We start from the raw sequence: 10,413 nt of genomic DNA, 5'->3' as shown, positions 1-10,413 counted from the left end.
TAAAAAGTAGAAAATAAATTATACACAACTATTTAAATAACTATAAAGAAAAGCGTAGGTCTCTTCCTAAATGTTAGAAAAGGTATTTAATAGATACTAATGCTTTTCTTTATAGATATGTTAATAGTAGTGTATAACTTATTTTCTACTTTTTTGTGCATTATTACATAACAACTTGTTATTAAAAAAATTTAATGAAGTTTTCATGTTAGACTGCACTAGCTTGTACAGACATTAACTTGAAAAGACCTAGTTAGAAGCTTTTATTACAAGCTTTTATTTAACTCTTTTCCTTTGTCTGTCGTCAGTTTGTCGTCAGTCTAGATCGAAACGCTCGAACAAAATTACAGGCACTTCAAAATGACAGATACGGTTCGTTGTTGGTACGCGAGTCAAGACATGAAGACAATTCAACATGACATTAAATTTGACTTAATTGGTTGCCTAATTATTTTTTTATGAGTTAATTAAACTGTTGTTCAAGTTAGTAGGATGTCTCATCCAACAACTCCGCACTATTATATATGCGTCATCACGTTCATTAGGTGGGCTATGGTTTTTATTCTTGTAACTCTATTGTAAATTTTTAAAAATTAGGTAATGAAAAAAAAATTCATAAAAAACGTTATAATAACAAGCTTTTATGTAATAAAGCAATAAAAATAGAAAATAAATTATACACTAATATTTTAATAACTATAAAGAAAAGCGTCGGTCTCTTCCTAAATATTAGTAAGGTATCCAATAGATATTAAAGTGACCCACGCTTTTCTTTTTCATAGTTATTTAAATGGTAGTGTATAATTTATGTTCTGCTTTTTAGTGCATTATTACATAAAAGCTTGTTATTAAAATGTTTGTAATTAATTTTTTTCCATGACTCATATAATGACCAGACCTTAACCAAGCGAGATGACAAACTCACCCTAAGCTGCTAGTTATTGTGGCCTAGTAAAGTACTCATAACGAAATGCAGGTGCTTCTTGGCAAACATGGGCTTTTAACGTGATTTTATGGCTAATCTCAAACTGGGGGACATTGATTTGTCTAACACCACTGTGTTGATTTAATTTACAAATTTATTTCTATCTACTAGCATCAGATTCGATCTCACTAAACCCGATCTAAAATATAGGGTGGTTTAAACCTTAACTGGACAGTACCAGAGGCGTAGCAACCCCTCCATGCGCCAGGGGCGAACACCTTAATTAGCCCCACGTTATGTTAAGTTTAGCTGAAATTATGCCAATTAACACAACTGGTAAATTGTCTCAAGGTTTATTGATGTGTGTCTACAGGTTATTCACTTTTTATGAAAATCCTTCAAGGAAAGATAACATTTAGTAGTACTTTTGCTGATAGTTATTTGCATTATTTCCCTTAACACAAGCAATCGATATATTTCCCCTTTCATGTCAAAGACGCTAGTGCCAGAATGAAGTATCGTGCATCTGTTGACCTCGACATATAGGGGATAGTGTGGTTAATACTAGGCCAAGCCGTTTGTGTTTCCCTAACGTGAGTAATTTACTCATCGGAACTGGTTAGACGCAGGGACGCACTACAGAATCAAGGGGAAATTCGAACTCGAGACTTTTAGGTTAGCTGTAGTGACTACTTTGAGCATCTGTTTTATATAATTGGCATTGACTTCATTGATATTTCTATCGAGTTCGATTTGAGTTCTTATTTTATTTTCTTGTAATAAATATTAAAATTCACGAAAAAAGACAGTCATACAATTGTATTCTGATCGTTAAAGCATATGAAGTAGTTTTAATCTGTCTTTAAGTTAGGCAAGGTTATCCACAAATAGTTGATTACGTGATTAATTAAAATCGATATTGGAACTATTCCACTGACACAAGCAAGAACAAGATCGTTCGGCTGGCTTTAAAAATAAAAATACTGTAAAAAGACCAAGCATAAAAGAGTTAAAACACGTTTAAACTTTTTATTAATTTAAAAAAAAAACAGAAAAGAGAACACATGCATCATAATTATAAAAATATATATGCATATATATATATATATATATATATATATATATATATATATATATATATATATATATATATATACATATATATACATATATATATATAAGCCTGCCTATATTAAATAATATATTTTATTATAAACATAAAAACTATGAAAAAATAATTGTTTGGTGTTACAATTTTTTGTAATATAATTTATCAAACAACAAGACGAGTTCTGATGCTTTCCTTCAGCAGGTAGTCCAGCTCTGGTCCTGACATAAAAATTATATTCTCTTCTGATACACCTGCAAGTAGGTCACGCGGTAGACGGTGACGTAACCGCTCTTCAACAAGGACGACAACTCGGTTGGGATTTCCAGGTGACGTGGAATAAATGGCCGATCTACAGGTAAACAGGAACCAGTCGTCAGAGGTAAGAAACGTCTCGTTGATGACCAGAAGGATTCTCCAACTGGACTCTATGGCTTCAGTAATGCCAGAGGCAAGATCTATTGTAGGTGAAAGGTCACGGTCACGGACAAACGTCCTTAACCCCAGCGTGTCCTCGATAAACTGCCTGAGGTCATGACAAGCAAACTGGTAATCTCTATCAGCATAACCAATGAAGACACCAATCTCGTAGTTGGAAGGTTTCTTTAGATAGGTTTCATTAAACATATTCAGCAATCCAGAAATGATGTAAGTTTTATATTTGGTAACAAAAAAGCACAACACAAATCCAATGACAAGTAAACAAAACAAAATCATTGAAATGGAAAGGGCAAAACTTCCCCAACACGCCCTCCAAAACGCCTCCATATCTGTAATGGCTGCTGTGTAAGTCAACGATCCTGTTTCATCAATGCACGAGTAGTTTCTATTCAAGTCCAACTTGGTTTCTGTCTGATGAATCCAAGTGAGAAAATTTATATTGTGACAGCCACACGCGAGTATATTGCCTTTTAAGAGAAGTTGAAATCCACTAGATCCACTGGCAAGGTGATCTATTTCTTTTAAAACAGAAGATTGAATAGAAATTAGAGCGTTAAATCTAAGATCCAGATATTGTAGATTTGGCGTGGTTCTGATATCGAATGGAAAACTCCTAAAACGATTGGATGCTAGTACAAGGTGGGTTAGATTATTCTGCTGGAATATGTTTGGGTCTAAAACATCTAACGAATTTTCTGACAAATCTAATGTAGTAAGATGTTTTAATTTTTGTAAACCTTTTATTCCACTTTTTGATTCAATAGCACTATTAAAGTTGCAATTTGAAAGAATTAAGATTTCAATTGTTAAAACCGAATCGAAAAAAGTGTCATACATATCAGACAAATCGTTACCGGAAAATATTAAAATTCGAAGTGCCATTAAACCACTTACATTTCCTGTAAAACTATGGCACCCGCTGTCACTTGCGTCAATAAAATACAGATTTTCTCCACCTATTAGTCTAAATTTTTTGTTAAAATAAATTGATCTTCCTGCTCTTGAAAATCCAAAATATCGCATGGAGTCTGAAATATAAATCTGAATCTCCCCATTTTTATGAAGCCATTCTTTTTCTGCAGAAGTGTTATTAAATGTCAATTCTAATTCATTGTAACCTGCAAGTTTCTCTTTGAAATATTTCCTATTTTCGTAATTCCTGTTGATTTCCGAAGGTGAATCAGGTTCTTTGAATCTCTCTCCCCATGATCGGCGTATAGGAGGTAAAACATCAAATGCAAGAGTATCGACGCTAGTCTGAGATTTTTCATAGTCACCTAAGAAAAGCGTTTCGATTTTTTTCATGTTAGCAATAACAAGAAACGCGAGGCCCGTTCCAAAGATAGGGTTTCTTGTCATATCGGCAGAAACGAGGCACTCACCAAGTGTATCGCCTTTGAAAGCGTTATAGGTGACCATAAGGATTGAGCAATCTGTCATTGTGATCTCTCTGAGACATATCTGACGCAAATACCGCGTTGTGTAGGCGGTAATGATTCCATCTTTTGTCATCATGCTCGTATATTTTTCATTAGTTGTGAGCTGCACTCTCTCCAAATAAATTGACGACATGTTTTTACCTGCTAAGGGAAGAAATGTGGCCATGATTTTCTGAAGTCCTAATCGAACAAAAGTGATGGAAAGATTTTCTAAACAAACTAGAGGCGCAAAAGCGTTGACACTAAAATATTTTATTTCTGTAAGGTAGTAAAGTTCTAAGTCACGGAGTTCTGGTAAATTCTCGAAACTTGTATTGGTTATCTTGTGAATTGTTCCAGTTATTTTTATCGATCTAAAGTTGGTTAAATTTTTGAAATTATCATCAAAAATTAACTCCTCCCCGTATATATCTATGGTCAGTCTTGTTAAGTTGTGAAGATGGCGAACTAAAGTTCCAACATTAAAATCTTTCCTTCCGTTCATTTGTTGCATTAGCAAAAGTTCTCGAATTCCTAGACTAGAAGAATTTGTTTCAATCATCATGTTAGATAACTCCAGACCGTTCATTTCTAAATTTAAATACAGCAAGTTGTACAACCATGTAACATTGATAGAGCTGACGTTTTTTATTTGATTGTTTGACAGACTTAGACGTCGGAGATTACCGAGTTGAGACAAGCTCTCGGGAATTTCCGTGAACCCATTATAGTCCAACAAAATGGCCGTCGTGTTTAGAGGGAACCAGCTGAGGTCAACATAGGTCAATGACCGATATTGACAGTCGACGACAACATCATCTTTACTGTAAGCGACCTGGCACGGTGATGGCTTTTCAAAAGTTTGGACTTCTGTCTGCCCTGTCCAAACTCGACAACAGTTGAAGTTGTCAAATAATCCAACGAGCAGACAAATTAAACTTTGGAAAATATATCTGTTGCCTATGCTCATGTTGTGTATTCTGTAATCAACACTGAAATTTAAAATACAATTTTTTAAATAACTATTATTCTAATGTATTAAATTAAATAGTCTTTAAAATGATTTAACGCTATTACTATAAAGAGATTGTCTTTAAGAGATATTTTTTTTAAAAGCTATAACTATTTTGCACAGACTAGATTTTTTATAGCACCTATGTTATTGTGGTAATGTAATGTGTATGAAAGGTGTACGCGTGGGACAGATCACTGCGTGTGTATATATATCCTGTAGCGATACGCAAGGCCGGGTGTGTCGACGTGTATGTTGTTGTACGGAGTGAACGAGGGTACAAGGGAAGCGACTGGTCGAGTGACAGCAGTTGTGTTACGAGCGAGAGAAAGGAGGTGTGTAGGAATCAATGCGGAGGGCAGTTGAAGGTTGGAGTAGAAAGAAAAAGGATGTAATGTGAATGGGCAAGGAAATAATTCATTGGATAAAACAGACTGTTGTGCCTAACCTCTACCAGTTTGTTGGTATTTACATATACCTGAATGTACGATATTTCTTTCGCCCTCACAGTTATAATAAATGCATTTTAACTGGTTGAATTTCGCTTAAAGCATTCAATAATAATGTTTTAAAAGAAGATACTTTTATGTTAAACTGTCAAGTTGTTTGTTATTTAGAGTATAAAACACAAAGAGAGTCTTAATAAATATTGATGTCACAAAATCTCCTTTGTTTTACTGACTGTAGTAAAAGTATTTTTAAAAAAGCAACTCTTAAAATTGTTACTATATAGTTTGGGTGCAGTAGACAAAAAGCCAAATAGTGGTTTACGAAATAATTCTAAAAGTAATAACCCTTATGTAGAAATGAAATTAAGTTCCTTTTTCAATTACTAGTTTACATTTTTGAGTAAGTAAACACAAAACTTATTATTTTATCACAGTTATAAATGAATATAAGTTTTTTAAAATATTTGCAATTAATAAAATAAGATTATCCCCAATTCAAACCGTTGTCAATAACACTACATAAGCTCACCTCATTACCATCGAAAGGTCTCACCAAATGGAACTAGTTGTAAATCTGTTTTTAAACTTAAACTGCAGGCTTTAAATAACCGAAACATCATTTTATAGACTCGGAAATTTTAAAATCTTTCTTAAACTTCCGTGTATTTAGTCTATTTACTAAACATAAGCCTCTTGGGTATCTGTGGTTATTTAATATGCTTATGAGTTCGTTCAAACTGTATTATCAATACCAGCAATCAATACCGATTGCTTCAAATCCGGTTTGGCTTTTTATTATACGTGTGTAGTGTATTCCGTTATTTGTCTACAAAGAAAAGGATTTACACTACGAATAGAAACTAAGAGTGTTTAAATATTGTCAAAAGCTCGGCAAGCAAATTAATCACTTGATTTCTTATTTTCGGCTGGAAAATTCTGAGAGTCCCAAAAATCACGTATGGAGCTGGGAGTAGGGAGGGGGGGGGCAAAACCAGTGCTATGGTCCCTGTATACATATACTAGCTGCATACCCGTGCTCCGCCACGGTGAATCATTTTATTCATTCAGCGCACCGCGCTGCGCGTATACCCCTGCTTCGCCTCAGAGGTTACCGCGCGCAGGGGGGGGGGGGGCGAAACCAGAAAATCCAAAAATTAAAAGTGCTATGTTCCCTGTATATATATATATATATCTATATAAATATATATATATATATATATATATATATATATATAGTGGAAAAAAAGTATAGAGCAAACTACAAGGCAAGTGTTTCGCTCAAAGCAATGTCCAGCACTTCTGCCCATCACAAACCCCATTCAGCGCCCCACTAAATACTTTAAGATCATACAAAATCCCATGCAGCGCCCCACTACTTTATGACCATACAAAATCCCTTTCAATACCTCCTGCCATCCCGCTTAAATACCTCACCTCAAACATGATAAGAGAACAAAAATTGTTAAATTGAAATTATGTTATCCTTTAGAAAGCATAAGACTGTCCTTTTGTCCATCTGACCGACTGACCGATCGACAGAATGGATAGCAAATTGAAGTGTTTAAATATTACATAAGCGACCGATGTTTATATAAAAAAGTTTGTATTCGTCTATACATATTTCATTACCTTATGACTGAAGCAAATTAGAACGTCTAGTTGATTTGTGTACTCAGCGACACCCAAAACGTCTAGACAACGTTCGGTCCCTCCCTGATCTTAATTAGACCTAAAATTTTCTTATTGATCCAGTCGATTTCACTTCCTTCTCAAATCTCTAGGTATTTCAGTCTACGACGCTCCTAACTTCCGGGATTAGCCCGTAGTGTCGAAACGAAAGTACAGATATTTTAAACTTGGCCGTACTGTCGAAAATCCCGCTGAAATATTTTTAAGTAGTCGAACAGCTAGGATCGTTGTTTATTTTACTTAAATAATTTACGATACCGAAACTAGATCCAACAGAAAACATAATACCCCTAAATCGATTTGGTGGGAAATATCAAGATCTTTTTGTAGAAAATAAAATAGATCTTGGCACTGATTAGTAAATTACACAATAATTAGATCTACATCTAGAAGGGGTAAAACTCTATTTTAACGTATTTTATTCCCCGTTTCACGTTCACCTCCAGTTGAGCGTATTTAATTATTAATTTATAATTAGTAATTATTTATTAGGCCTATAATTTATCATAATTAATATAATATTACATTATTAATAATTAATTACTAATATTAGTAATAATTACCTAATTAGGCTTATTATTAATTTATTAATATTTTTTTTAATTTATAACATTTTTATTGATAACCCTTGCCTTAGCTGGCATAGCACGGGTGGGGGGTGCAGACTGCACCAGATGACACTATCACTATAACTATTTAAGCCAAGGGGGTGACACCAAGGCAAAAAATTGCAAAATATACAGAAGAAAAATGTTGTTTTGCCAGTCCCATAAATGATTAATTAAAGTTAAATAGTCTTTTAAGTACAAATTGACAATTATTACCAGAGGGTGGGGGTGATACCATGTCGTAAAGGTACTAACTATAGAGAAAACATTGCTACATCCAAGTTCCAACTGTATTATTAACAGACTAAAGATAAACCTCGTTACTTGGGTGACACCCGATCTAGCGATGCCATTGGGCCTTAGACGTAAGCACTTTATTTAAATTTTTACTAATTTCAAAACTTTAATCTTCAGGTTCTCTCAACATGGAGACAGGAATAAGACAGACACAGGGACAAAGATACCAACAATGTTCTAGAACACTGCAATCAACTGATTTACAACCCTCTGTATTCAAGTGGCTAGAGTACTACCATGTATGTTACTTTAAGAGTTAATTGTTCAGATCCCTTTACTTTATGTGACTTCTGTGGGGTGGAGGACTATGCTACATTCTAAATTTTAAGTATTCCATTTAAGAGTGTAAACTAAATTAAGATATTAGTAATATTATTAGTATCACTTTTAAGTACCATTAATCCTGTAGTATAATAAAGTAAACTGATCTTGTCATTGTTTTGCAGGTGTTTTGTGCTTATGGGTTTTTTGATTACAGTATAACAGCAACTGGTGGAGGGCGTCTCTTTAAAGAATAAACAGTTGTCTTTAATTTCTTACAAAATGTGTATTTTTTGTTTCCCAGGATTTACCAGCCTGAGGGTTAAGGCGTCTCTTCAAGATGGATGTTAGAACATCACAGTTGGTTATTTTTTCAGGCCGCCTGATGTTCAGTTTGCTACACAGCCATTCATTATTGAAAGTCTCAGAACCATAGAGGAGAACAAATTTTACATTGCTGTTCAACAGTCATATTTGGAAAACTGTAGACAGCTCTTGACATCCATATTGTGCGGAGGATGTTGGATACTTTGCTGATATGTCTTTTGATGTCCTCATCTGCTCCCCCATCTTCTTACAACAGATCCTAGATGTGTGAAGCGATCCTGCTCCAAAATAGTCATTTCTTGTATCCTAAGTTGAACTCCTGTTTGTTGTTGATTCTTATCTCTTCTGTTTTTTCCAGTTGATCATTAAGCCTATATTAAGAAGGTTCATCATAGTTTGCTTAGCGTGAATTGGGCATGTTGTCAATGTGAGAGTATAGCATCCTCAATATCTAGACCTCCAGCTAAGTGAGGGTCCACTGTATTTCAACCTTTTGGTCTTATGTACTTTATTAGTGAAAAGCTTATAACATTTCTGTACTCACTGAAAAAGGGCTAGTTAACTTGTGGATAATCTGGCAGTTGGAGTCTTTGTAGAGGTATTGGATACTATTGCTGAATTTCTTAGCGATTGAATGTGCAAATTCAATTTTTTCACTAGGTTGGCTTTCATGTAGAGATATTCTGCTACGCAGTATTTGTTTATAAATATGTGTATCTATATATATGCATATATTTATGTTTGTGTGTGTAACTAAGGTCTAGTTACACACAGTCATATAATATTAAAAACTTGTTAGATTAAGATGTGGATTAGAGATTTTCTGTTGCCATCAAATTTTTATTTATTGTGGAGGTTGTATGTATTGATTCCATTTTGTCTAGTTATTGAGCATACTGAAATCTGATAATATTGATTTATTATCTATCTACTTACTTGTCCACTTGTAACCTATGTGATCTATTACTTAATTGTAGCATCAAAAGTATTCTTTTAATGTGAATAAAAATTTTAAACAAGTAAACTATCGCTTCTTGTTTTTTTTTGTGTAGTTCAATGTCATGTTACAGTATAAATTTAAGTAGCCAGTTTGTGTACCTGTAATTTTCTTGTAGTGGGAGGGGGGAAGGGCATTCATCTTACAGTGAAGTAAACATGTCTAGCATTTACTATGATTTACACTAGTATTAGTAAAAGTAATTCAAGAGAATTGCAAATTGCATATTTTCATGCATCTGTATTGGAAGGTTAAAAAAAATAATAGTTATGTTCATTATTAATCTTCATATATATAGTTAACACATACATTAAAGTATAGCAAAGCAGTGACGTCGCTACGCCTCTGTAGCAAAGTATATATGATATATCCCACTGACAAGCTTTTAAAAATGTAGGATACCAGCACAGGCGACAATGTCTCAATCACTAGTAAATAGGCTTGAAAGTACTACATGGACTTGTACAACTAATTGAGCTGTAATATGTTGCAAGATATGTATGGCTTGATGACACTGACAGGTGCTTAATAAAAAGCAAACGATTAATATACCAGTGTGGTTTTTATGTACGAGAGGTTTATGGGGGGGGGGGGGTTAGGGCAAGTGTCTAATATCAGAAAGGGATGCTAGTTACGGCGCTTCATGAACAACGAGAGCTTCATTTATGACAGGATTAATCAGATTAATTTCAAACTTTTGCTTGGAGGAGGTGGATCACCTTTATTACAGAAGTAGGTGAGGATGTCAGATTTAGGGAATTTACAAGAGTAACCTAATGTTTGTTAGTAAACCGGTAATAAAATACTTTCTGGCTCTAACACCGATTTAGACTTCATGAACTTTATAAGTACATTACTCGTTAACTAAAATAGTGTTGTAC

At 34.1% G+C, this 10,413-nt stretch overlaps 1 protein-coding gene and 1 long non-coding RNA gene across 2 annotated transcripts; one reads left to right on the top strand and one right to left on the bottom strand.

Annotated features, from left to right (window-relative positions):
* Positions 1-2,186: 2,186 nt before the first annotated feature.
* On the bottom strand, positions 2,187-4,481 carry LOC131928870 (toll-like receptor 4). Its single transcript, XM_059285018.1, has one exon. It carries the CDS (start codon positions 4,479-4,481, stop codon positions 2,199-2,201), a length of 2,283 nt encoding a protein of 760 aa, XP_059141001.1. The 3' UTR covers positions 2,187-2,198.
* A 2,837-nt stretch (positions 4,482-7,318) lies between these two features.
* On the top strand, positions 7,319-8,414 carry LOC131928884 (uncharacterized). The gene is made up of 3 exons (XR_009383853.1): positions 7,319-7,437; positions 8,065-8,186; positions 8,394-8,414. It is a non-coding gene; the product is annotated as an uncharacterized LOC131928884 (long non-coding RNA).
* The last annotated feature ends 1,999 nt before the right edge of the window (positions 8,415-10,413 follow it).

The sequence above is a fragment of the Physella acuta genome, unplaced genomic scaffold (genome assembly GCF_028476545.2).
Source record: "Physella acuta isolate Inbredline_101_S28 unplaced genomic scaffold, ASM2847654v3 ptg001559l, whole genome shotgun sequence".
In the NCBI taxonomy this organism is placed as follows: Eukaryota; Metazoa; Mollusca; class Gastropoda; family Physidae; genus Physella; species Physella acuta.
This window is presented reverse-complemented; position numbering and strand designations above follow the sequence as displayed.